Source organism: Girardinichthys multiradiatus, chromosome 8 (genome assembly GCF_021462225.1).
Source record: "Girardinichthys multiradiatus isolate DD_20200921_A chromosome 8, DD_fGirMul_XY1, whole genome shotgun sequence".
Classification (NCBI taxonomy): domain Eukaryota; kingdom Metazoa; phylum Chordata; class Actinopteri; order Cyprinodontiformes; family Goodeidae; genus Girardinichthys; species Girardinichthys multiradiatus.
The window spans coordinates 37,392,632-37,420,053 of NC_061801.1; the positions used below are offsets into that span (position 1 = coordinate 37,392,632).

At 39.3% G+C, this 27,422-nt stretch overlaps 1 protein-coding gene across 2 annotated transcripts in view; it reads right to left on the reverse strand.

Moving 5' to 3' along the window:
* The window catches only part of si:ch211-196i2.1 (collagen alpha-1(I) chain), a 153,864-nt gene that overhangs the window by 34,116 nt on the left and 92,326 nt on the right, over nt 1–27,422 (reverse strand). For both annotated transcript variants that reach the window (XM_047371699.1, XM_047371700.1), the window contains 18 exons: nt 27,338–27,391; nt 25,780–25,887; nt 24,260–24,313; nt 21,152–21,205; nt 20,991–21,035; nt 16,647–16,700; nt 16,093–16,137; nt 14,768–14,821; nt 14,005–14,058; nt 13,876–13,929; nt 13,203–13,256; nt 3,359–3,412; nt 3,118–3,162; nt 2,767–2,811; nt 1,904–2,011; nt 1,690–1,743; nt 1,559–1,612; nt 1,054–1,107 (listed from right to left, as the gene is read on the reverse strand). In XM_047371699.1, the coding sequence (XP_047227655.1) occupies nt 1,054–1,107; nt 1,559–1,612; nt 1,690–1,743; nt 1,904–2,011; nt 2,767–2,811; nt 3,118–3,162; nt 3,359–3,412; nt 13,203–13,256; nt 13,876–13,929; nt 14,005–14,058; nt 14,768–14,821; nt 16,093–16,137; nt 16,647–16,700; nt 20,991–21,035; nt 21,152–21,205; nt 24,260–24,313; nt 25,780–25,887; nt 27,338–27,391 (1,044 nt within the window). The remainder of the gene's footprint in view (nt 1–1,053; nt 1,108–1,558; nt 1,613–1,689; nt 1,744–1,903; nt 2,012–2,766; nt 2,812–3,117; nt 3,163–3,358; nt 3,413–13,202; nt 13,257–13,875; nt 13,930–14,004; nt 14,059–14,767; nt 14,822–16,092; nt 16,138–16,646; nt 16,701–20,990; nt 21,036–21,151; nt 21,206–24,259; nt 24,314–25,779; nt 25,888–27,337; nt 27,392–27,422) is intronic.

A 27,422-nucleotide genomic window follows, 5' to 3' on the forward strand; every position in this document is an offset into this window, starting at 1 on the left:
TGGCAAAGAAAGCATCATTTTATTATATCCTGATCTGTGAAACCCTTGAAATAATAGACGTTACCTTTTTTTCTCCCCAGTAACTGTATATAATGAAAAACACATTTAACACCATAGATGCTAAATTGTGATTAACCTCTGGTTTAAATATAGACAACATGGTCTGACATTGTATGTTAGGTTGGATTTGGATAAACAGCTTCATTAACACAGGGAGGTAAAACAGATGCAGAATTTAAACTGGAAAGCCAGGTTTTTTTTCATTTGAGGCCGTTGGATAAAATGACTGTAGTTTGCTTTATTTTTGGATTCATGATGCATCCACTAGGCGCCCGCAGGTGGTGCAAAATGCTGCAGTGAAAGTTAAAACCTTTTATATTGTATATTCTAGGATCCTTTTTAACATGCATTTATATGTTTTTAAATCCCTTAAAGCTCCTGTCTCTCTGAGCTGCTACAGCCTGCCGGTTCCTTTAGCTCCACCAGCAAACGGCTCCTAAACGTACCCAGAACAAGGCGTAACCTTACAGGTGGCTGCCCTTGCATGTCAGACAAGAATCTTTTCTTTCTGGCTTTGATAATCTTATGAAGATCTGCTTTTTTCTGTAGCCTTTCATATCTTTTGAGGGGTTGGCTCCATTTTTAACATGTTTAATTAGAATGTTTTATGTAATTTCTATATGTACAGCACTCTGTGAAGCATGGTTTATTGTGAAAGTCTTTAGAAATAAAGCTGGTATGCTTTCAGAGGTGGATAGTAGGTTTACTGCACCCTACCTTTTACTTTTACTTGAGGACATTTTCTGGCTACTCTACCCACCTCTGGTGGCGTTTTAAACTGTACTGTTGTCATATGGGAGAAATAAAAGAGCTTTATATATTTTGAGGACCTTACAATAAATTTTTTTTAAACTCTCTAAAAGAGCAGAAACTTCTTCATTTTTGCCTGGAAAACTACAAGCTTTCCTTACAATAATGTGTATAAGGGGCAAAAAGTATCTTAGATATTTTTATATTAAACTAAAATTTTGTACAGACTGAGTTCTGACTGACCTGGTCTCCTTTCCTTCCAGGTGGACCCTCGGTTCCTCTTTGACCAGGCTGACCCTGAGGAGAACAACATACGCTACAATGATGTTCCACCATAAAAACAAGGCATTTAAAACATGATGGTGGCAATTTTAAGGAGTCAAAGCTAAATTCTGACAGCTTCAGCAGCGATGGAAACTGTTGCCAACTCATCTCATTTAAGTGAAAATAAAAACTGTTGTTTTAATCAGAAAAGGTATCAGAAAAATCCAGATTAATATGTAATATTTATACATCACAGCTCTTAATTTGTTTTAACATGAAGCAAAGCAAAATGTAACTATAGTTGTTGTCCTGCCAGTTTTCCAGGGCAGGGGGCACTTTAAAGAACTGCTCCTAAACAGGCACCATCAGCTGTTTAGGGCTGGACCTGATATGGGAGAAAACCCATATCTCTGCTAAATATGGGAAGGGTATTTTTTTGTCGTTTGAAGATTTCTCATGTCTTAAAAAGATTAAGCATGCAAACCTGTGGTCCACTCAGTCCTGGGGGGCCTGGATCACCTTGCAGTCCAAGGAAACCCTGGTGGTTTAATCAGCTCAGTAACTGAACACTCAGGACATTCAAAAAGCATTATTACTTTAGAAACTATATTTTACTTTGTGTCCTTTTTCCCCTGCTGTTCCCACTGAGCCATCAGCACCCTGTGGACCCTAAAAAACATAAAGCAGACATGTTCTGTCAGTTTTTTAATATGCCTTCTTATTAGGATCAGAAAAACATCACGTCCATTAAAATAAAAAAGAAGGATTTGTATCTATTTAAGTGAAAAAGTATTGAAAAAGGAGCAGTCAAGGGTAGGTACCAACTCACTGGGATTCCTGCTGGCCCCTGCAGCCCTTGAGGCCCAGGGGGCCCAATGCCTCCTCTGGGTCCAGGTTTGCCTGTCCCACCATTTGGACCTGGAAGACCAAGAGGGCCCTGAAAACGATCCAAAACTCAGAAGGTGAGCCTGAAGATGTATTATGGTACATAGTTTGTGTAGTCAGAATTTCATTGTATGTTTCTGAACTTTATATATTTTTAATGGTATCACCTCGTTAATCCGTTAATCATACGCACATGCTTTTAGTCTGCATCAATGTAGATCTACATTATTATACAACAGTTATGTTTTTATCTGTCATTCCTCTGCAGAGACTCAAACGAGACTTAATTTTTTTAGATTGTTATGAATTTAAAGATGCTTTATAGTTTTTTCTGAGCACACATTCAAAGAAGAGGTTGTAAAGTGACTGGTGAACATTTTATTTTAATTTCCAGCATTCATAAAGTAAAGCAATCAAATATTTTGTTAATAATAAAAAACATGGAATCGCCAGTATGATTTTTCAGTATTTTACATAATAAATGTGTCCTCCGCAGATTTACTTTGATAAACCTCATGTATTCTATACTATAGAAATTGAGTCTAGATTTGGTTTGACTGAATAAATATTAATTAAAGAAAATTGAGCAGCTGCAAAGCTGAAATTAATAAGTATAACAATAACACAATAAGTATTAATAAGTATAATAACAGCCATATTAAATACAAAACTAATGTTAGGCAACTAGTTGAAACATGCCCAGTTCAGTGACCTACAAAAAAAGTCAAAGGGAGCAAAAGAAGCAGTGTGTATTAAAAAGACCAAGGTAAACAATAAAATACAATCCTATGAAACGTATAAACGTACAGGTGGTCCCTGGATGCCTTTGGGTCCTTCATCTCCAGGTCGGCCCTGGTAGAAACAAAAAAGAAGAACATTATGATGTTTTTGTGCACAAATTTAAACAAAAAGAAGTAAACTCTATAAATATAATGTACGGAATAAGAACATTGTACATTTTACATCAGTTTCTTTCCAACTGTTAAATATCTGGACTGTCCTTATTTCTCCTGACTCTTTCATACAGACCAAATTTGTTGCCAACTTGAAAAACACTGTAAATTATGATTTAAACACTAAATTGACTTTGGGAAAATTAACTGATGGAGAACTGAGATCCTTTTCATGACTTATTTGATTATAAATCTATTCTCTCACCTGAGATCCCTGAGGTCCCTTGTCTCCAGATGAACCTGGGAGACCCTTAATAAAGACCATATAAAAAATTACACATTTTTGAAACTGTTTATTGCATCAAAACACTTCTTGCATTAAAAGTGTTACACACAAAGGTTGAGTGGAATGTCAAAGGATTTGGTCTGTCATATTTAGTTATTTAAAAATAGGAATAAGTTGATGAAAGTAAAAGACAAAGATAATACACAGAACAAAAACTTACTTTAGGACCTGACTTTCCAGGAAGGCCAGGTAATCCTCTTAAACCTGGCTCACCCTTTGCAAAAACGAGAAGAAACAGAAATATATTTGTCCCTTTTCTTTAGCTTCGCTGACTCCACTAACTTAAAGCATCAAAATGCATAAAACAAACTAAACTAAAATCAAATCCATGTTTATCTATGAAACTGTTGGACCACTTGTTTGCTGAATATTGGACCATTTGCACGTTGCTGGACGCCACTATGCCTTTCCAATGTCATCGGCTATTTTGTACCGCAGGATAGTCTGTCCTACAAAACCCAGCAGCCACTGCGGCTGATATGACGGGGCCGTTCCAGGTCTGACGTCACAGGAGGTAATATAGGAAGGCGAACGTTTGAAAGAAGCGCTTTCACGTTGGATACCGGACCAACATCTGAAGCATCTCTCTCTGGAGAAGAAGAGGTCCCACGTGGATTCTTCATTTATTCTCCTTCGTTGGCCAACAAAAAATTCATGAAAGAGGTTTCTGGGATAAGAAGGCCAGAAATTTCACTTTGCTGATCGAAGACGTGAGTTTAACACGTAACCAAAAAACCACGGAGTTTCAAGGAGACGCAACTTTCCCTCCTTGTTTTGTACCAGTCGACTAGTGACGGTCCATCATAGTTTTTCTACCTTTCTGCCACGGAGGCCACCAAGAAAGAAAACGGACTGCTTCGCTGAGTATACCCCCCCCTCTGCTTAGAGGAGACAACAACAAGTAAAATCCACCTTTTATTTTTATTTCTTTATTAGGAGTAGCTTGGGCAGGATAGAGGAGGTTTTAGTGCGATGTAGAATCGCCACTTAGTCTAATGTGTTGTGAATTGTATGTGCATGCCATTGTCTTTTAAACGTGATTACTGTTGTTGTCTGAGGCCGCCGAGTCTCGCAAGATTGTGCTTTTACTGTGCGAACACCTGAGAGCAGGTGTGCCGTGTGTCTGGACTGCTATAACAACCTTATGGTGAAAATTAACCATTTTCTTTGTCTTAAACTTCATGTTTTACTGGTTTGCTGCCAAAAGGGTTTATGATCCTTTGTGTGGGCTGAGTTTTACAACCTTGCTGGGGGAAGGTTTATGACTGCCCGTGTCTTGCTGAGCTACACTTTGGGAGGGGCGCACCCAAAGCTTCGTTCAACCATATTCCCCTTTTATTTTGCCATAACTGCCATAATTGCTGGGTTGATCTCATAAACACCCACTGCTGTTTTGTTTTATTTTGTTTAGTTAGATATTTTACCCTTTTGTGTAGAACTTTGCATGTTTGAGTAGGTGAAGATTATTGGATCGAAGAGCTGATTGTATCAGGCTGATTGGTTTAATACATTTTCACGTAGATAAAGAGAAGGCGTTTTGTGTTTATTTTGTGCAACTGTGATTTGTCAGTCAAAATAAGGTTAAAGTTCCACACGTTTTGGCAGAAACGGTTGATTAAACAGTGACATCTCTGGTAATAGTTATCAATTATTACTGGGTATTTAACGGTTGTAATTATCAAAGGCGTTGAGCCACAATTACAACACCAGAAGACATCTCTGGTTTCGATTCATAAATGAGGATTTTTGGTTAAGAAATTAATTTTCTCAAATTATGATTTTTAATTATAATTATTGATACATATTAATTAATCAATAATCATAATCCTTACAAAACAGATGCTAAAAAAACCTCTTTCTTAATTTCACTTGGCAGCAGTAAGAGTGATCTCAGCTGGTAGAATCAGTGATTAATGCTTATGCAGGAGTAAAGCTAAACTCTACTTATGCTAAGTGTCAAGCTAAAAGCTTCCGATTGCAAGAGTGAAGCTAAAAGCTACAGATGCTAAGAGTTAAGCTAATAGCCAATCAGCCGACCAGATGCTTAAGCTAAGAGTAAAGCTAACAGCTACTTAGGCTAACAATAAAGGTAAACTCTACTTATGCTAACAGTTAAGCTAAAAGCTAACGATGCTAAGTGTCAAGCTAACAGCCAATCAGCCGACCAGATGCTTAAGCTAAGAGTAAATATTATATATATATATATATATATATATATATATATATATATATATATATATATATATATATATATATATTGTTGGGTGTGAACACTTGTATCTTGTGTTTATCACTCATGAGACTTTGTACATTCCGTACTGAGCTGCACATGTGAACTCAGCATGTGAGCCTGAAGGCCAGGCTGAATCGCACCCCTGTTTCTTGTTTCTACTTTCCACTGTTATCTTTTTCTCACCAGCCCATAAATAAAGACTGGGAGCCTCACTCTGTGTAGTTGCACTGCAGAGTGTGGCTACCTCTTACTGCAGAAAGATAACAGAGACTCTGTGTCGTTCCTCTGAGTTTGACTAATTAATGCCTAACATTAAATTGGTCCTTCGAGACAGATTCTCAAACTAACCTAATCTTGTCTTTTGCAGTGACTGAAGGATCCCTGGGACCGCCACGCCTAGGCTTGGTGGCTGAAAGCCCCGGTGTGTAAATTCGCATCAGGCCGGTGGGTTATTGCTTCACTCGACGCCGGGTGACTCTGGGGGCCCGGAGAGTCACCTAGAAGTCAGCTCAGAGGTGAGACGTTTTGTTTAATATTAAAGAAAGGTTATTACACGTCGCTGGTAGTGTCTCGCCGTAAGGAGACAGCAACTGGGAAGGTATTATTCCACCGGAAAGGAATAGAGATAAATTAGGTAGTATTCCGCCATAAGGAGATCAGAAACGACTAGGTAGTATTCCGCCATAAGGGAATGTAATAAGTGTTGAAAAATAGTAGAGCTCATAAAATAAAACAGGTTAACCTAAAACAACTGTGGGGTAATTAAAATACTAACTGTGACTGTGTTGTGTGTGTTTGGAGGACTAAGCATTTTGAAAGAATCATAGCAAGATTTTGCTGGTCCTGTGTTTTCTTTTACCCGAATAAAATTACGTACTGACAATCACTACGAGATACAGGACGGGTTTCATCCCTGAAAATTAACACCGCTGCGGGATAGCCGCAGTCGAAGGGCGTGTTAATGTCATCTCTGTGATCTCATGTCAGTGACCTTCTATTCGGGACATTCATAGTTTGAAGAAAAATAACAAAGAACAATGGGGAATGGACAGAGAAAAAGCTCTGATTTAGAAGGAGATTTAAAGTTTATGGAAAATTATGTGAAGGGGGCCGAAGAAATATGTAAACGATGGCATAAAAAATACGGATTTGCAAGTAATTATCACTGAAATCCTAAAACTACACGGGAATCTTAAACTGGAGATTATGCATTCAAAAGATTCAAGAGACAATAAAAAACCTTGCCAGATTATAATTTCAAAAGGGACCTCTCAGTCCCTGAGTGCACACAGTTGATAAACAGATTAAAACAAAAAGATGAATTAAAAAAACAGCAAGAGCAGCCTTTAACTGACATAGCCATAATACCTTAAGAAAAGCACAGGAAAAAAAAACCTTCAGCTTAACTGAAAACAAATAAGGGGGCGGACCGCCACCCATCCCAGTTTAGAATACCAAGGTAGCCCCAAATTATAATGGTGTTATACTACCAACGATACCATGATAAAATGCAAAAGATTCATTTTACAGGGAAATAATTCCATATTAAGGCTCAGATTGTGAGCATTCTTGATTTTTTCCTCTTTGAGAGAAGTTAAATTTCAGCTCTGTGAAACGACCTTGACAAAGAGATGCAGCTGCCTGAAAACAAAGATAAAACTTCTGCACAAAAGGCAGAGGCCTGTCTCTGATATATATAGATGAAGATTGTAACTCTACCCTCCGTGTGTCAAACTCAAGGTCCGCGGGCCAAAACCGGTCCCCAGAAGTTTAGTGATTCTCTAGAAGTAGAGCCTTTGATATGGTGATTGTGTGCTTGAATGTTATCTTGTCAATCAATAAATAGTTTTGTCTACATTCTGCCACAATCTGCTTTTTGAAAATGTTTAGAATCTTGCTCTTTATGTATAAAAAAATGAAAAATTAGCTAAAGTCTGCAGACACAAAATGAACCTGGATTGAAGCTCTAACTATGTTTATTTAATCTGAGATCCTCTCCAAATGCAACAGTATATGTCAGTCTACATGAGATACTAACAACTTCACCTACTGGTATAATATAAATTTCTGATTGAATATGTGAAACAAACAATGATGAAAGTTTTTCAACAGGTGATGCTCATCCAGGAGGAAGACAGTGTTCCTAGGAAATGCAGCTCATTCATTAACAATCAATTTTTCTCCTATAGGTGGAAGTTTTGCTGACTAATCATAGGATGGATCTATGAAACATTATGTGCACAGACCAAATGACCAAGGTTCTGGCTGACTTATGAACCTCATTGACCTGACAATGATAACATGACACCCAACAGGCAACACCTTTAACACTAGAACTCCCAGAATTCTAACTCTACCAGAACTCCCAAGCCCGTCAATTTGACGGCGAGCATCTTGGATACCAGGGCGGTGATGACGTCATCGCATTACAAGCGGTCAGAATGCCAAAGGTTTTCTTGCATGCTATAAAATTATAGTTTTGACAAGAAATAATAATAGTATTTGATCAAAACCTATTACGTTTTATTATTATTTATAAATAGTACTGAAAAATAATACAGAGTAGCGGGTACATTTTAAAAAAAGCTTTACTAATCTCACCAAAAGCTGGACAGCTCCATGTTACGCCCCCCTTTCACTCCGCGGACATAAACTAGTGCTAAAAATGCCTTCAGCTCATCCACACTCATGTCCGAGGCGGAATCATCTCCTAAAACTCTGCGGGCCTCAGCCACCCTGCAGCCCTGAACGTGGATCAGCATTTCGGCATCCACCAAGCAGAGAAACGCGGTCTGGGCATCTTGGATCTGGCGCTCTGTCAAAGCGTTCTGGCTCTGACGCCTCCCTCTACTTTCTTCCTCCCCTACCACTGTCCACACAGCGCCGTCCTTTCCTATCTCTTCCTCCTTCCCAAGTGTGCGCTCGTCATGCAATGAAAACGCTGTAAAGCGCAGAATAGATTGTTGTTACTGGGCTACTATATCTATGACCTAACTTATTGTTTATTTATTTTTCCATTATCAGTACCTTGTTTTTTAGTTTCTCTCCTGCCAGGGAGCTGGATTGCTGGGTTTATAGCTGGGCACTGGGGACCAGGCTCGTCTCCCTGTCTCTGAACCTGCGCTGATTGTGGCACTGTTGCTGTAGTTTATAGATTATTAGTTTGCTAATCTGTAAACTATAGCCTAAAATGATAAAATCGTTACACGGGCTAGTGTTTTACTACCTTGAAATAATGCGCCACAACCTCCTGCTAACGGGATGACTCGTGTTTTTTAGCCGGGGGAGGCTCACTCTGACCCGCTGTCACTGGAACTGAATACTGACCAAGAGCCGTCAGAATCCCTCTCGACCCCAGAATCACAATCATGTAATTTTTGAAGCATTTCCAATGCCTCTTGAGCAGAAAACATCCTTCTAGAAGCCATTTGTAGGATGCCAACAATCTCATTCTCAGACTGTGTTCTAGAGTGGCGGTTGCTAGGCAACGCTCGTGCGTATACTCAGCCGCGGGAAAAAATATCAATGTAAATAACAGGGCCGTCAAAATAGCGGCTGTGGTAGTTAGAGGTAGAAATACTTAGATATTTTATTTACTTTGTTATTCTTTTAAAATAGAGGCATAGGAACACACAAACAGAGGTTTAGAAAAAGTCAGGATGCCAGGAAGATAAGAGTTTTAATAAACCAGAGTTATGGCATGTCAAACTTTCAAAACCATCAAATTGACGGCGCTGGGAATTCTAGTGTTAAGGTGGACCCCACTAAGACCACCTTATTGATTCTTGGTGTATAAAAAAGAATTGAAGCGTTCAAAACAGACCTAGTGGAAACAAAAGGGGTTATGAGGAAACGATGTGCATTTTAAGAATAATAGAAGTCAAATTATGTTCAAATTTTTGCAAATAAAAATTACTCTGACAGAGAAATAAGTAGTGTGTGAATGTGTGTGAATGGGAATGACTGATTTTATTGTAATGCATCTTTGAGGGACATTAAAAGCGCTAATAAAAGGTCTGATGTTCTGATGATCATTGCCAAACTTATATCTTAATAAGGTTTCCAGAATCTTTTCCAAAAAATCTTATAAAGATAGCAATATAATACTGATAACCATAAGAAAGCTCATAGACGCGTCTTCAATTTTTCACAATTCTTTTACAAACAGGGTATTTAAACTTTCATGTGGCCAAATGTCTGTTTGATTTTCTGTTTTTGTGAAATAAATGTCTGTTTCATGTTATGTAAAAATTAGAGTCCTCAACAGTACCATAATAATATTAGGTCAGTTCTCTATGGTAAAACAAAAAGATTTTAACAGAGGTTAAGACTTTTCCAGTCAGGTTCAAAATGATCGAATTAGACTTGATCGAAATGAACCTTAACAGAATTACTGGACTGGACTGAAATAGAGAAAACTTGAGTTAATTGAAACAAACTTTAGTTACTTGAACTAAATACAAAGCTGACTGAAACTGTACGGTGTATCTATAAAACTGGGTAAGACAAACTAAGATTATAAGATATAATATGCCCTTCATTTTTTGTGTTCAGTGAGTGAGTTTTTATTTTTTAATAAGAACTAAACCCGGTAGTGGAAAGAATCAGAAAACTTCATACAGTGTGCTGAAAGAGGGAGATACGAATCATCAATAAGCCCTGACTGGAAAGTAGATCCTAATACAGGAATCTGGAAGCTCACTCTAGGGTGGATAGTCAAAGTCCATCCAAGGACACATTTAGATGAGGCAGAGTGACAAATACAGGGCTTAGCTGAGAGCAAAGAGAGCAACATGCACCCTGCCCTAGCTGCTGTCCCACCTGAACTGTGGTCCCAATCATCCACAGATGTAGGGCTTATAAAGGGATTTCCACCATATAAGGTTAAACTAATATCTGAAAAACGACCACTGGTCCGCCAATACCCTTTAAAACCAGAAGCAGCATTCACAGAGCTAAAAACTCTGCTTCAAACAACAGTCACCTTAGCTCTGCCAGATTATAGTGAGCCATTTACACTTTGTGTAGACGCTAGCCAGGGTTATATGAAAGCAATATTAACACAACCATTTGGATCCAAAGACAGGCCTTTAGCATTTTATTCTAAAAGTTGGATCTGGTTGCAGCTGGATTTCCAGTCTGTCTGCAGGCCTGCACAGCAGCAGCAGAAGCTGTGAAACAGAAAGCTGAAATTGTGCTGTGCCACCCACTTAAACTGAAAGACTCACAACAATCTGCACCAGCTGCAGAAATTAAATCTTGGCTGAATAGAGGGGCCATAAAAAAAGATGACATTTATCATTTAGAAAATGAACCCATTTTACCAAAAAATCTATACAAAACAGCAGCCCATGTGACACATGGGGTTTTCCCATGTGTCAAGAGGTGGGATGATACACCTAGTAAACTATCACTTCTACACAATAAATTTTTCTGACGATGCAAAAAACATCTGCTGTAAACACAATCCACAAGGGAACATGAGACCAAAAAGAGGCCGGTTTCCAGCAGCAGCACACCCCTTTCATACCATACATATGGATTTCATAGAATTATCATGGTCAGGGGGAAAGAAATACTGCTTAGTGTATTGCAGAGTGTTTTCTTTTTGCATGTATCTAATCATGACTTTATTCGTGATAAAAAAAGAGGGACTGTTTGGTGTGAAAACTTGTATCTTGTGTTTATCACTTATGAGACTTGTACATTCTGTACTGAGCTGCACACGTGAACTCAGCATGTGAGCCTGACATACATACATACATACATACATACATACATACAGGGGTTGGACAATGAAAGTGAAGCACCTGGTTTTAGACCACAATAATTTATTAGTATGGTGTAGGGCCTCCTTTTGCGGCCAATACAGCATCAATTCATCTTGGGAATGACATATACAAGTCCTGCACAGTGGTCAGAGGGATTTTAAGCCATTCTTCTTGCAGGATAGTGGCCAAGTCACTACGTGATTCTGGTGGAGGAAAACGTTTCCTGACTCGCTCCTCCAAAACACCCCAAAGTGGCTCAATAATATTTAGATCTGGTGACTGTGCAGGCCATGGGAGATGTTCAACTTCACTTTCATGTTCATCAAACTAATCTTTCACCAGTCTTGCTGTGTGTATTGGTGCATTGTCATCCTGATACACGGCACTGCCTTCAGGATACAATGTTTGAACCATTGGATGCACATGGTCCTCAAGAATGGTTCGGTAGTCCTTGGCAGTGATGCGCCCATCTAGCACAAGTATTGGGCCAAGGGAATGCCATGATATGGCAGCCCAAACCATCACTGATCCACCCCCATGCTTCACTCTGGGCATGCAACAGTCTGGGTGGTACGCTTCTTTGGGGCTTCTCGCACCGTAACTCTCCCGGATGTGGGGAAAACAGTAAGGGTGGACTCATCAGAGAACAATACATGTTTCACATTGTCCACAGCCCAAGATTTGTGCTCCTTGCACCATTGAAACTGACATTTGGCATTGGCATGAGTGACCAAAGGTTTGGCTATAGCAGCCCGGCCGTGTATATTGACCCTGTGGAGCTCCCGACGGACAATTCTGGTGGAAACAGGAGAGTTGAGGTGCACATTTAATTCTGCCGTGATTTGGGCAGCCGTGGTTTTGTATTTTTTGGATACAATCCGGGTTAACACCCGAACATCCCTTTCAGACAGCTTCTTCTTGCGTCCACAGTTAATCCTGTTGGATGTGGTTCGTCCTTCTTGGTGGTATGCTGACATTACCCTGGATACCATGGCTCTTGATACATCACAAAGACTTGCTGTCTTGGTCACAGATGCGCCAGCAAGACGTGCACCAACAATTTGTCCTCTTTTGAACTCTGGTATGTCATCCATAATGTTGTGTGCATTTCAATATTTTGAGCAAAACTGTGCTCTTACCCTGCTAATTGAACCTTCACACTCTGCTCTTACTGGTGCAATGTGCAATCAATGAAGGCTGGCTACCAGGCTGGTCCAATTTAGTCATGAAACCTCCCACACTAAAATGACAGGTGTTTCAGTTTCATTGTCCAACCCCTGTACATACATACATACATATTAAACTCTGTAACTCTTAGCATCGGAAGAGTCAAGCTAAAATCTACCGATGCTAAGAGTTACAGAGTTTAGTTAATAAAAAAATCAGACTACCAGATACTCAATCTAAAAGTAATGAAAGGAGATACTCAAACTAAGACATAGGTTAAGCGCTACTCGGGCCAACAGCTAATTAAGCGAAGAGTCACGTGAACAACCACTCAAGTAAACCATCAAGGTCACTGCAAAGCTACAATTCAAGCTAACAGTTACTTAAGCTAAAGTCAAGCTAACAGCTACAAACACTAATACGTATAAAAGCTATAAGTCAATGTCAATGTTACTAAATTAGGTTTAAACTATCTGATACTCAGCACATTACCATCTTTAATACTATATAAAGCATTTTTAAAACCGTCACATACATGAAAGTTTCTGCAACTTGTTGGATTAAATGGTTGGATTAAATTGCTGACAAAGTAAACCATTGTCTAATACAAAAATAATAAGATGTGCATTTATTTTATATATTTAGTATATTTAGTGTTTACAGGGTTCTGTTTGAGTGACTTAGAGTTTGACTTCTCCAGGACAATTTCTCAGCATTTCTTCAAATCAAATCACACTGACTGCTGTTTACTACAGGTAAGATACGTGCTACTTATTAATTTAGAATATGCTTGGTCATTATAAATAGTGTAGGTGCACTGAATATTATTTTACCCTTTCTCCTAGTGGACCTGGAGCCCCTCGCATGCCCAAATTTCCTGCTGCACCCTTTTTGGAGAAAGAAGAAGGGGAAAGAAATCAGTTATCAAAAATACTTATTTATTGTAACTAAATAAAACAGTGTACTTTTGCATTCTGGATAATGCTTTTTTAAACGTGAAATTTTCCCTTGAAGTTGATTAACTTCAGTCAAAAAGACTAGAAACATTCTAGAAAAAAATGATTGGTCCATTCTTACATCTGTAAAGTTGAAATAATGAAGACATGATTGTTCTGTTTCATCATTTAGTCCTACCTACTTACTATGACACAGATGTTTTGAAAAGGAGATTTCATTGTGATTGGAGTCTTTGTCAGAAACCTTTCTAATGTTTTTAGAGAGCCCTTTCATCCTCGTCATTGTTAAAAAAGAAACCAAAAGCAATCAGTCTATTTTATATCCAGACCAGTGTGCAATAATACATTAAATTATATGAATACTTTTTTTATATTATACATTTTAGTACAAGTTGTCCAAAACTAGTTAATGTTGCATTTTTAATATATACTTAAATTATATCATTGTCCAGTTCATTCTTAATTCTTTAACACAAATCTGAGTTTCGTTTATGCAAAGGGTAGAGTCATTTCATTTAACATTCAACATCAATACTGAAGAGTCACTTACATACATGCCAACTGGGCCCTGAGGTCCTTCCAGGCCTGGTTTCCCTGTAAAACCCTGAGAACACAGAACACACGATGAGAACCAGAACACGCCTAACATCAATGTATGTGGTGGCTATGGAGGTCTCACTTTTTCTCCTGGTGGACCTGGTGAGCCCAGAGGTCCTGTCTTCCCTGGTGGTCCCTGAAAGACAGAAACACTCAGATCAAGTGTGATCTGGGGTTGGAAAGTCTTGGAAACTCTTGTTGAAAGTTTGGAACATTTTCTTTCCTTCATGTGAGGTTGTTAGTGGGTTTTAGAATAACTTTCAATCTTGGCTTTATTCTAAAAATGTCCGTCTGTCTGTCTGTTGTCTTTACAGACAACATAAGATTTGGACTGGATTGTGTAAACAAAATGTAGAATGTATGAGAACTTGATTGTAATTGGATAACACTGTTTTCAGAAGTCTAAGTTATTCAAATTAAGCCCCAACTAAACCACTTTATTTTATAAATTACTTACACTTGTGAATTTAAGAGCACGTTTACCTTTATATTCAGTAAATCAAATGATAGATTTATTTTAAATAAGGCCGTTTACTATTTACTGTAATTAAGTCTGACATTTTTAAATGTCTCTTATTTTATGTTAATTTCAAAATGTTTGCTTGTGCTTCCCTGTTGGCCAGTACTGTCTTGAAAAAGAGAGAGACCACCTTTTTAAATAAACCCTAAATAAAAAAAAAAACAAATCTAGATAATATGTTGAAAAACGGTGAAACGAAATATAAAAAAAATTGTGTTGTGTATACAAAAAGATACATAATAAAGCAGTTGACAATTTGTATGGTCTGGTGATAAGAGTGTTTGACAAAAATGTTTTTGTTATGGTTATGTCAACAAAAACATACCGGGGAACCTGGCGGCCCGTCTGCTCCTCTCTCACCAGCATTGCCTGGAAAACCCTGAAAAACAGGACAGGAAGCAATGGAAAATAAATAAACAAGAAAAAGTGTTGCAAATTAAACTAATTTGTCTTGTTTAACAGATGCAGCGAGCTCTAAACCAAAGTTTCATGGATATTAACAGTTTCATGTAGCGTTTAAAAAATATAGTCTATGTCTGTTTTTTATGGTTACAGCCTGAGAAGATTTAATGGAAAATCTTTAATGTACAGCAAATCCCCAAACACATGTTGGGAAATCGCACGATAAGACCATCCAGCCTCATGCCAAACAACAGTGTGACCTCTATTCAACTCCATCAAGGTTAGCTTAATTTTATTACAGTATTTATACATCAATATTAGAATCATTAATTCAAACTCAAGCAATTGTGTAACAAGAATACAGAAAATTACATAAGTAAAAAAGGATGAGGAGTAGAAGAAGAAGCATCTAATATCTGTCCCTCTCATAACAGAATAACTACACAAACAACGGCACCTCAGTGGACCCTTCTGAAATTCCTGACGTTTGCGGATGACACCACTGGTTTTGGACGGAGTTAGGACAATGATGTGTCTGCATACAGACAGGAGGAGGGTCGGCTGGTCCACTGGTGCATTCAGAACCACCTGGAGCTTAACCTGCTCAACACAATGGAGTTGAGGGTGGGCTTTCTGAGAAATCTGCCCACCCTGCCTCCCCTCACCATCATCAACAACATTGTCTGCTCTGGATCACTTCGGCTCCTAGGAACCAGCCTTTCTCAAGACCTGAGATGGTTCTCACACTGTTTGTAAGAAGGTCCAGCAGAGACTGTACTTCTTGAGGCAACTCAAGAAGTTCAACCTTCCACAGGAGCTGCTGGTCATCTTCTACACTGCCATAATTCAGTCTGTCTTGTCTTCATCCATCTCAGTGTGGTTTGGCTCATCCACAAACGAGGACAGGTCCAGACTGCAACGAACAATCAGGTCTGCAGAGAGAATCATCAGGGCGGACCATCCCTCTATCCAAGACTTATACAGGTCAAGGGGGGTAGAGTTAGCCACTAGAGTAGAGTTAGCCACTAGGTGGTGCTCCAATAAGTGATAAAACAGCAATAAAACAGGCAAGACATAGCAGGATCTGCTATGTCTTATTCTAGGTTTTTCTTTTTTTACCTCTTCGGACCTATAATATATGCTGTGGCGTCTTGCAAATCTGTAAATCTGCTTCTATTCAGCAGAACTCCACAGCTTGAGCTAAAGGACGGATGCTATGAAAATCTGAGGCCACTCTAATGGTCTTACCTTGGGACCACTAAAGCCAGCACTGCCATCTGTGCCCTGCACACCCTGAAACAAAGAGACAAAACGAGAGACTGATGTTTATACACAAAGAAATGTATAAAAGGGAACATCTTCTGCTAACTGTTTGGATCATAGTGTCACAAAACCATTGTTTTATGATATCATCATTTAAAATTCTTGCTTTGTTTGGGAATGTTCAAAACTAAATACATATTAGATGCAAAAAATACATAAATCTGAGTTAAAATATTACTGAATTTATGAGAATTTAATTCCTTTTACCATTTTATAAATAAAAGATTATTTTACTCAACTTGAGAGACAACCATGACTAACCGAGAACATTTCAGTCTTAGCATTTCAGAACAACTCTGCTTCAAATTAGCAATCAATACATACAAAGTTAAATTATTAAGATGCATAATGTTCCACATTTCTGTGCTGAAGGATGCAAAAAAGGTTAACACCACCCCCACACAAACACACACACACACACACACAGACACAGATTTTGTTAGATGTGATGGGATTTAAATATGATAGAGAATGGGAACCTGTGTACCAGGCTTTCCTTCTGCTCCCTGCTGTCCTTGTAGCCCAGAGAAACCCTGAAAGGAATCAACCAAAAGCAAACAAACACATTAAGACGGCCCTTCCTGTCGAGTGGCAAAGCATTTGAATGCTCCTTATCTGCCCCTTCTCTTTATAAGCCATCTTAAATGTTTCTTATTCCAATTAATACATGCAGGATCAAACCATAAATAGCGAGTGCCAGGAGCATCAATATCCCATATTTTTAGAGGAATATTTAATATGATATTTCAAAGTCTTTTAAAGTTTTCCTTTAGTCTTTGGCTGCTTTTATGACCCTGGGTAGTAACTAGTTACATTTACCCAAGTAGCTTTTTGTTTTAATTCAATTCAATTCAGTTTTATTTATATAGCGCCAATTCACAACACATGTTGTCTCAAGGCACTTAACAACAGTCAGGTTCATACATTCCAATTAATCCTAACAATTGAACAGTGCAGTCAGAGTTAGCTTTTTATTCAAATTGGATAAAAAGTTTTTCTATCTAAGGAAACCCAGCAGATTGCATCCAGTCAGTGACTTGCAGCATTCACTCCTCCTGGATGAGCATGTAGAGACAGTGGACAGTCACTGGCGTTGATTTTGCAGCAATCCCTCATACTGAGCATGTATGTAGCGACAGCGGAGAGGAAAAACGCCTTTTTAACAGGAAGAAACCTCCAGCAGAACCAGAACCATGCTCAGTGTGAGCGGCCATCTGCCACGACCGACTCGGGGTTTGAGAGAACAGAGCAGAGACACAAAGATAACAAAGAAGCACTGATCCAGGAGTACTTTCTATGGGAAGGAAAAGTAAATGTTAATGGATGTAGCTCCTTTAGTCGTTTCACCTAGAAAGAAAGAACAGATAAACTCTGAGCCAGTTTTCAAGGTTAGAGTCTGAAAGAGAGAACATAGAGTTAGTCACAGTAGAAGTTCAGTCAATCGCCATGTCTAGGTGAGAAAAAGGGTTAAACACTAAAAGAAAGGGCTATGTGGATCATCGGTAGAGGGTGAGCATTAAGATGTTGCCAGCAGAAGCTCGGACACTTCCACTCTCCAGAAAGGTGTCACAGGCAGACACAGGGCCAGGTGTAGCTTCTAGGAAGAGAAAAGAGAGAACAAGTTTAAAAGCTGAAATAACAGCAAATAATGCAAAATTGGAGAGTAGTGTGAGAATGTAGCGAAGAGGGTGAAAGTGGTCGTTATGTCCTCCAGCAGCCTAAGCCTATAGCAGCATAACTACACAGATAGTTTCAGTTCAGATTATTTAGTTAAACGGCGCTTATTTACAACAATGTCGTCTCAAGGAACCCCACAAAGGATCCCACTGATGGTCATTGTTATACTGAAAACCACAATGATTGGGATACCTCTCTCTGTCAGACTGATTATAACCATTGGAAAAGAGAAGGGGTCATACAGGTAGCAGAAATGGAGGGTGTGTTTGCACCTCAACCATAACTGAGCCGGTTTAGGCTAAACCTGACTCCCCTTACTCCAACCAACAGGGAGGGAAGAAGACGGAGGTAAACAAATAAGGAAGATAACTCAGGATAAACTAAGCCACTCTAACTATAAGCTTTATCAAAAAGGAAAGTTTTAAGCCTAGCCTTAAAAGTAGACAGGGTGTCTGCCTCACGGACTAAAACTGGGAGCTGGTTCCACAGGAGAGGAGCCTGATAACTAAAGGATCTGCCTCCCATTCTACTTCTAGAGACTCTAGGAACCACCAGTAAACCTGCAGTCTGAGAACGAAGTGCTCTGTTAGGAACATATGGACCAATCAGATCTCTGATGTATGATGGAGCTAGATCATTAAGGGCTTTACAGGTCCTTCTCAAAATATTAGCATATTGTGATAAAGTTCATTATTTTCCATAATGTCATGATGAAAATTTAACATTCATATATTTTAGATTCATTGCACACTAACTGAAATATTTCAGGTCTTTTATTGTCTTAATACGGATGATTTTAGCATACAGCTCATGAAAACCCAAAATTCCTATCTCACAAAATTAGCATATAATTAAAAGGGTCTCTAAACGAGCTATGAACCTAATCATCTAAATCAACGAGTTAACTCTAAACACCTGCAAAAGATTCCTGAGGCCTTTAAAACTCCCAGCCTGGTTCATCACTCAAAACCCCAATCATGGGTAAGACTGCCGACCTGACTGCTGTCCAGAAGGCCACTATTGACACCCTCAAGCAAGAAGGTAAGACACAGAAAGAAATTTCTGAACGAATAGGCTGTTCCCAGAGTGCTGTATCAAGGCACCTCAGTGGGAAGTCTGTGGGAAGGAAAAAGTGTGGCAGAAAATGCTGCACAACGAGAAGAGGTGACCGGACCCTGAGGAAGATTGTGGAGAAGGGCCGATTCCAGACCTTGGGGGACCTGCGGAAGCAGTGGACTGAGTCTGGAGTAGAAACATCCAGAGCCACCGTGTACAGGCGTGTGCAGGAAATGGGCTACAGGTGTCGCATTCCCCAGACCTGGGCTACAGAGAAGCAGCACTGGACTGTTGCTCAGTGGTCCAAAGTACTTTTTTCAGATGAAAGCAAATTCTGCATGTCATTCGGAAATCAAGGTGCCAGAGTCTGGAGGAAGACTGGGGAGAAGGAAATGTCAAAATGCCAGAAGTCCAGTGTCAAGTACCCACAGTCAGTGATGGTCTGGGGTGCCGTGTCAGCTGCTGGTGTTGGTCCACTGTGTTTTATCAAGGGCAGGGTCAATGCAGCTAGCTATCAGGAGATTTTGGAGCACTTCATGGTTCCATCTGCTGAAAAGCTTTATGGAGATGAAGATTTCATTTTTCAGCACGACCTGGCACCTGCTCACAGTGCCAAAACCACTGGTAAATGGTTTACTGACCATGGTATAACTGTGCTCAATTGGCCTGCCAACTCTCCTGACCTGAACCCCATAGAGAATCTGTGGGATATTGTGAAGAGAACGTTGAGAGACTCAAGACCCAACACTCTGGATGAGCTAAAGGCCGCTATCAAAGCATCCTGGGCCTCCATAAGACCTCAGCAGTGCCACAGGCTGATTGCCTCCATGCCACGCCGCATTGAAGCAGTCATTTCTGCAAAAGGATTCCCGACCAAGTATTGAGTGCATAACTGTACATGATTATTTGAAGGTTGACGTTTTTTGTATTAAAAACACTTTTCTTTTATTGGTCGGATGAAATATGCTAATTTTGTGAGATAGGAATTTTGGGTTTTCATGAGCTGTATGCCAAAATCATCCGTATTAAGACAATAAAAGACCTGAAATATTTCAGTTAGTGTGCAATGAATCTAAAATATATGAATGTTAAATTTTCATCATGACATTATGGAAAATAATGAACTTTATCACAATATGCAAATTTTTTGAGAAGGACCTGTAGATGTAAAACAACCCATTCTCTTGGATCATCCTGTGAAAGAATATTTCTGATTTTAGTGACGTTTCCAACATAAAAAGCGGCTTTAGAAACTTGTTTTATATGCGAACAAAAAGACGAATCCTGATTAAAAACGACTCCAAGGTTCTTTAAAGTGGCATTAGACGTCAAAGTAATACCATCCAGAGAAATTAATTCCCTAGCCAAATATTTCCTAAAATGCTCAAATCTAAAACATAATCACATCCGTAGGATTTGATTTCTGACAAGGTGATAACCAAAGAGGTTCAGCTGAAAATTAATCAAACAGCTGAAGATCAACTGAAAGATGATGGTCCAGTGTCGGGTCTTTATTGGGTTTTTTCCAGTTACTTAAAGATATCTTTCAGATACTATCCTTCTTCTGAAGATAGATTTTACAGGCTTGACATTTGATCTTTTGTTTCTCCACTTTCCTAATTTTTCCCAGCACAGATGGCAAATTATTCTCTAATGGTTTGCTTACAGGGCAGGACAGAAAATGGTTACAAATGCAGCCAAAGGCCAAAGCAAAACCATAGCTAGACCTTCAGAAAGCTCAGGATTATCACTTTAAAAGAGGAAAATCTTGTTACTGTAGAGAAAGGATGAGTGGTTGAATACTTTTGCACAACATAAGCACAATATTATACAAAATCCAAGTTTAACAAAGACAATTTAACTACCCCACCATGGATAATCTAACAGGCTGGTTGTCGCTGTGTCTTGTTATTTAACAGGTTTATTTCCAATATTTACATAGTTAAGGACACAAGTTTCTGTTGCTAGTATTTTATAAGTTTCATGCTAAAAACATAGAAATGCAAACCTCCAGACATTGTTTTTAAACTAACATTAAGTATTTTTATCAATTCGAACACATCCAAAGTTTTGTGGAACTACTGACTTACCGTTGGGCCTGGTTGGCCAGGGTGGCCCCTCAGTCCACCTAAACCCTGGAGAAAACGCAAGAAGAAAGTGAAGCCAGGATAAATTATAAGTTATACACGAGTCATAGGCAGTTTGATGAAAAAAAATTAAATGTATTACACATATTTTCTGTCAGGTTAACCTTATTTCCTCTCGGTCCAGGTTTTCCATGACGTCCATCTTGTCCTCTGTTCCCCTTCAAGAAGGTCAGAGTATAAGCCTGATTTGATGTCAAATTAAATTACATAATTTATACAAACGATGTTTCATTTCTTCCAGGCGGGGTACAGAGACCACCAACTACAAACCAATTACACCTCACATCAGGGCACAGATGGGGAAATAAATCATAGTGTCACCCTCTGGGTTTGGATCGGACCAAAGTGCAAACAAGAGCTTGGCAGCAGCATGTTTGTAAGCATCTTCAAGTTTAATTCCAAAGGTTTTCAAAACAAATCAAAGCACTGCAGGTACTAGACAATAAGTCGAAGTTCAAAACTTACACAAGAGACTGTGCAGGGAACATAGAAACACTTAGGCATAGTCGAGGGTAGAGAACGGTGTAGTAAAGGAAGGAACCAGCGAAGGACAAACACAACCAGAGAGCACATAAACAGAGGGAAGTGGAGTATGGACCAATGAGAATGAGAGGTAGGAATTCAGGGGAGATAGAAATCAGGTGTGGACCAGGCTGTAGAGAACTGAGGGAATGTGAATAGTTGCTATGGAGACCAAACTAGAAAAGGGGAACACGAGAGGAGCTTGACAATAACATAACCAAAGGGAACCTGACTACAAAAGCACACTATAAGAAAGGGACTGGATAACAAAACTCAGGGAAACAGATCTAAGCAAAACTATGGACGAAGATAAATAACCAAAAGCAACATAAGAACCTAGAAAAGTCATTAACTAAAGTGAACTGAAAAACTACAGGGAATAGAATAAACACTACAACCTAATCTGAACTGAAACTATCTGTGTAGTTATGCTGCTATAGGCTTAGGCTGCTGGAGGACATAACGACCACTTTCACCCTTTTCGCTACATTCTCACACTACTCTCCAATTTTGCATTGTTTGCTGTTATTTCAGCTTTTAACCTTGTTCTCTCTTTTCTCTTCCTAGAAGCTACACCTGGCCTGGCTCTGTGTCTGCCTGTGACACCTTTCTGGAGAGGGAAATCATCCGAGCTGTCCTTCAGTGTTTAAACCTTTCTTTCTCCTAGACATGGAAATTGACTGAGCTTTTACTGTAACTAATTATATGTGCTCTCTTTCAGACTCTAACCTTGAAAACTGGCTCAGAGTTTATCTGTTCTTTCTTTCTAGGTGAAACGACTAAAGGAGCTACATCCATTAACATTTACTTTTCCTTCCCATAGAGAGTACTCCTGGATCAGTGCTTATTTGTTCTGTTTGTGTCTCTGCTCTGTTCTCTCAAACCCCCAGTCGGTCGTGGCAGATGGTCGCTCACACTGAGCCTGGTTCTGCTGGAGGTTTCTTCCTGTTAAAAGGGAGTTTTTCCTCTCCACTGTCGCTACATGCATGCTCAGTATGAGGGATTGCTGCAAAGTCAACGCCAGTGACTGTCCACTGTCTCTACATGCTCATCCGGGAGGAGTGAATGCTGCAAGTCACTGACTGGATGCAATCTGCTGGGTTTCCTTAGATAGAAAAACTTTTTATCCAATTTGAATAAAAAGCTAACTCCGACTGCACTGTTCAATTGTTAGGATTAATTGGAATGTATGTACCTGACTGTTGTGAAGAGCCTTGAGACAACATGTGTTGTGAATTGGCGCTATATAAATAAAACTGAATTGAATTGAATTAAATATTAACAAAGAATCCATAAAGAAAACCTGACCGTAAGATAAACAAAACCTAAACTAACACTGACTGAAATAAGAGGAAAGGAAAACAGAAAACGTGAGAACTAGGAAACCAAAAGAAAACAATAACTAAAGCTAACCTAAAAAGGGAGACTGAAACAGAACTGAGAAACTAGACTAAGAAAGAGAACAAATACCTATCATAAATAAACACAGAGATATTAAATGAGAAACTAAACTAAAGAATCCAAGGAGAACAAAGGTTACCAAACCCAAAATAGAAACATCTAAGCAGAAGGTAAACAAACACAAAGCCACAAACAAAGTCCCAAAATGTCACGCCCCGACACATAGAGGTTAATAGCTTATAAGCATCCTTTAATAAGTGATTATAAGTTATTTAATATGTGCATTCTTCTATACATGTGTACAGCACCCACCACAATTATTGGCATCCCTGATAAAAAAAAGTATTTATATTTATATTTTAGAATAACATCACACTGTAAAATGTAGAGAAATTTAGCCTTTAATTCAGTTAGGAAAAAAACCTATTAAGAAATAGTTTTTAACAAAACCACTGGTGCCCCTAACTTTTCTTATTAACTAATCACAACTAAATCGTTTTTTTAATTTTTACTTTACTTTTTAGGTTAATCACAGAATCGGTAAACCTTTAATGAGTAATTATGATTTTCTGTATCTGTGGTGACACAGAGCCCAGTTTCTGTTACCCAGTCTTCAAAATGGGAAACACAAGAAAAAGTGAAAGTTGTCATTCAGGTTAGTACCGATATCACTAATTTAGAAATAATGACAAGAATGTGCTGCTGGTTGAAACATGCCCATATCTACATTCAGAGCTGAAACTAGCATGTAAAATAAACCTCCAAAGCTCTCTGTAGAAGAACTCCAGCAACGAGTGACCATTTGGGTCTCCAAGGCTCCATAACAATCATTAGATGTGATCTACAAGCTAAAAACAGCCTTTTGTCCTGGGCCAACCATGACAAATGAAGTTTCCGAATTTAACTAACTGGAACTGTGTGCTTTTGACAGATAAACTAAGATAGAGCTTTTCAGCAAAAAACTGGGGCCCCTTCCACTAAACCAGTGGAAAAACCCAGAGTTAGACCTTACTAGGCACCAGTTCTTTGTGTTTCCCCAGCCGAAGCACCAGAAACCAGCGCTATCCTCGAAGTCACACCAGTTCGCTGGTGGTTCTAAGGGAAAGAACTGCTTTCATCAGGAGCTAGGGACGGGATCATGGCAAACAACAGCCAATCAAAGCACTGTGAGTGCCATGTTTAAAACTTTTTTCTGAATATTTTGCTGTGAGGTCACGCTGCAGGAGTGCCATTAAAAGTAGAAGAGGGCTGTACCTGGTCTGGTTGAAGATACACAGATCGTCACTGACCTTAACCCCCGGGCCGCCCTGTTTGCCTTGCAGGCCTGTTTCACCGTCCATCCCCTGAATGAGAAAAAGTCAGATCAGTCAAGCTCCTCCTGGTTTTCTTTTCTACCAACAACAAGACTGCGGAGATGACGGGTTAAGGAGGATAACCAAATAATTATTCCTGATGAAACACACTGAAGAAAAAGATGACGAAGTACAATCCAGGGTGAAACTCTTCATCCCCCTTCAACTTTTGCATTTGTCTCATTATAACTACTAATGTTTATGCATTTTATATTTTAGACCAGAACATGTCTGCTTACTGTAATTGTGAGAAGGAATGAGGATGAAAAGGGTTAATAACTTGTCGATCCACCTTCATCGGTGATTACTGGAGGTAGATTGAATGGAGAACATCTGTGAACATCTAGTTTCAAGTCTTGTCACAAATTCTCAGCTGTATTTTGGTCTGGACTTTGATTGGACCATTCTAATGCATGGATATGCTTTGATCTAAATTCAATTAAAATAAAAAATACTTTATTCATCTCAAAGGGAAATTAAATGTTGTTTTAGCTCATATTATGTAGGTTTCTTTAAAGAGCCGTTGTAGATGCTGACGGCTGTGGGCAGGGAAGATCTCCTGTAGCTCTGTCTAACAGTGGATCTGAAGAAGCCTCTGACTGAAGACACTCTGTTGTTGTATAATAGTCTGATGAAGAGGATGCTCAGAGTTCTCCATAATGTTCTTCATTTTATGAAGAATCCTTTGCACAATGACCTCCAGAGGTTCCAGAGGAGTCCCCAGAACTGAACCAGCCTTGGTGAGATGTTTTAGGTCACTGGCTCTGTGCTCTCCTCAACAGACTTATAGAAGATATGCAGCATCTTGCTGCAAACACCAAAGGACCTAAGCTTCCTCAAGAAGTACAGTCTGCTCTGTCCCTTCTTGTAGATGGCTTCACAGTTGCATCTCCACTCTAGTCTGTTGTCCAGGTGAACACCGAGGTATTTATACTCCTCCACCACCTCCACCTCTTCTCCCATGATGGAAATAATGTTTGACCGATTCCTTTTTCTCTTCAAATCTACAATCATCTCCTTTGCTTTATTCATGTTCACGATGAGATGATTGTTTCTACAACATGCCAGAAAGCAATCAACCACCAGCGGTCTCAAAAACTGTGGTCTGTTTGTCAGTCTTTGATCCAGGAGATCGTTGAGGCCTCCACTTGATTCTTTTTGAGTTTCTTACAAAGCAAATCAGGTTGGATTGTGTTAAATGTTCTGGAGAAATCAAAGAACATGACCCTCACAGTGCTGCTGGCTTTGTCCCTAAATTATTTAAGGTACTAGTGGCCTTAATTTATTTTCCACTTTACAATTATTCTGTACTTTTCTAAAATCACAAACACATTGTAGTTTGTTGTTTTAATTTGACAAAATGTGAGAAAAGTCTGAGTGGTATGAATACTTTTATCAGCTACTGTAGATTTCTATTATTATTATTATTATTATTATTACAGTCCTTCAAACGTTACCTCAGCACCTCTACGGCCAGGTGGGCCACTGACCCCTGGGAACCCTGGTAAACCAATGGGGCCCCTCTCTCCCTGAGGGCCCCTAATGCCTGTGGCCCCTTGAACTCCCTGAAAGACAAAGAAAACAAACACTGTACTTGTTTTCCTAACAACCAAGAATAGACTGGTCAGTAAATCTTTGGTTAGAAGCGGACAACAAGGAGTCGATTTGTTCGAAGAAGCTTCAAATCTAAATCTGATAGCAACATCTCAGCATCACATCACATATCAGTAAAGGGTTTTCAATTTACTTGGTTCTTATTTGAGAGGAAACCATTCCTAACATAAGAAGACATCAGTCTTCGCATTCTGCTACCAGACGCTCTAGAACATTTCCAAGCATGTGGTGTGACAACCGCCCTGATTGGTCAGAGCAGATCTGACTCTGAATACAAGCAGCAGAAATAAGATTCCTTTACAGGGCCTCTGTCCTCAGCCTTAGAGACAGGAAGTGTTTCCTGTTATGGAGGATCTCTTCACTGCTCCTCCACATTAAAGCAGGTTGAGTTGGTATGGGCAAGTGCTGAGAATGGTCTTTAGACCCTTTCTGAGGAGGCGTGAAAGCCTCACAGCAGACATGCAAATCAGGCCAAGTTTGACCCCCTTTCCCCCTCAGAACTGCCGTAATTCTTCACAGCTCTTATTCAGCAAGATGTCAGAAACAATCCTCAGAGAGTTTGGTTTATATTGAGATGATAGAATTGCAAAGTTAATGCCGATACGAGAAAATAATCCCCACACCATTACCTGACCGCTACCAGCCTGAACTGTTGCAGCACGGCAGGACAACCCAGCTTACTAGATGCTACCTGTTTTCTCTGTGAACCTGAGAGAAGGCTTTGCATGAAAATCCCAGTGGATCAGCAGTTTGTGAAACACTCAGACCACCTTCTAAGGCACCAGCCTCTCTTATTTCTCGTTCTGATGCTTGGTTTAAACTTCAAGAAGTCATCTTCACCACATCAAGTTGTTCATCGGGCTTCCTGAAGGTCTTTCAGGTTTTTTCTTTGACATAATGCTTTGTCTTTGGGTTGGGAGAGTTAGGTGCTTAAACAAAAATTAAATGTTTCTCTGGTGAGTGAAGAAGCAGTTGAAGTCCAAAGAAAAACTGAAAGAGCTTCAGAAAACCTGGAGAACTATTGATCAAGCACTTATCTGATTCATCAATGAGAGAGGTGGTTTTATAGAGAATACGGCCTTCAAGGTTACAGGCCTGAATGTCCTCCTCCTATCTACCATACCTGGCATTCAGTGACTACCACCAAATGGTAATATGATGAATACTACTGAATCTGGAGGTACCAAAAGGTATCTTTTTTTCAAAGAGGTTCTAATCTAGACTGGAAAGAATCAAACAAAATAATACAAATTACAGTTAATTTTCTCCAAGCTAAAGTTGTTTCCACCAAGGTTTCTTTAAAATCTTCTTTAAAATAAATAAATGTGGCTGTTTTCATATTACAAAGCAAACTACAGCCATTAACAAGAAATTAAGATGCTAATTGTTGTTGGTTCCTACTTTGTCGCCTTTGGATCCTGCATCCCCCTTGTCCCCATCGGGTCCTCTTTTACCCTGTCAAGACAGAAAATATGGATAATCAATC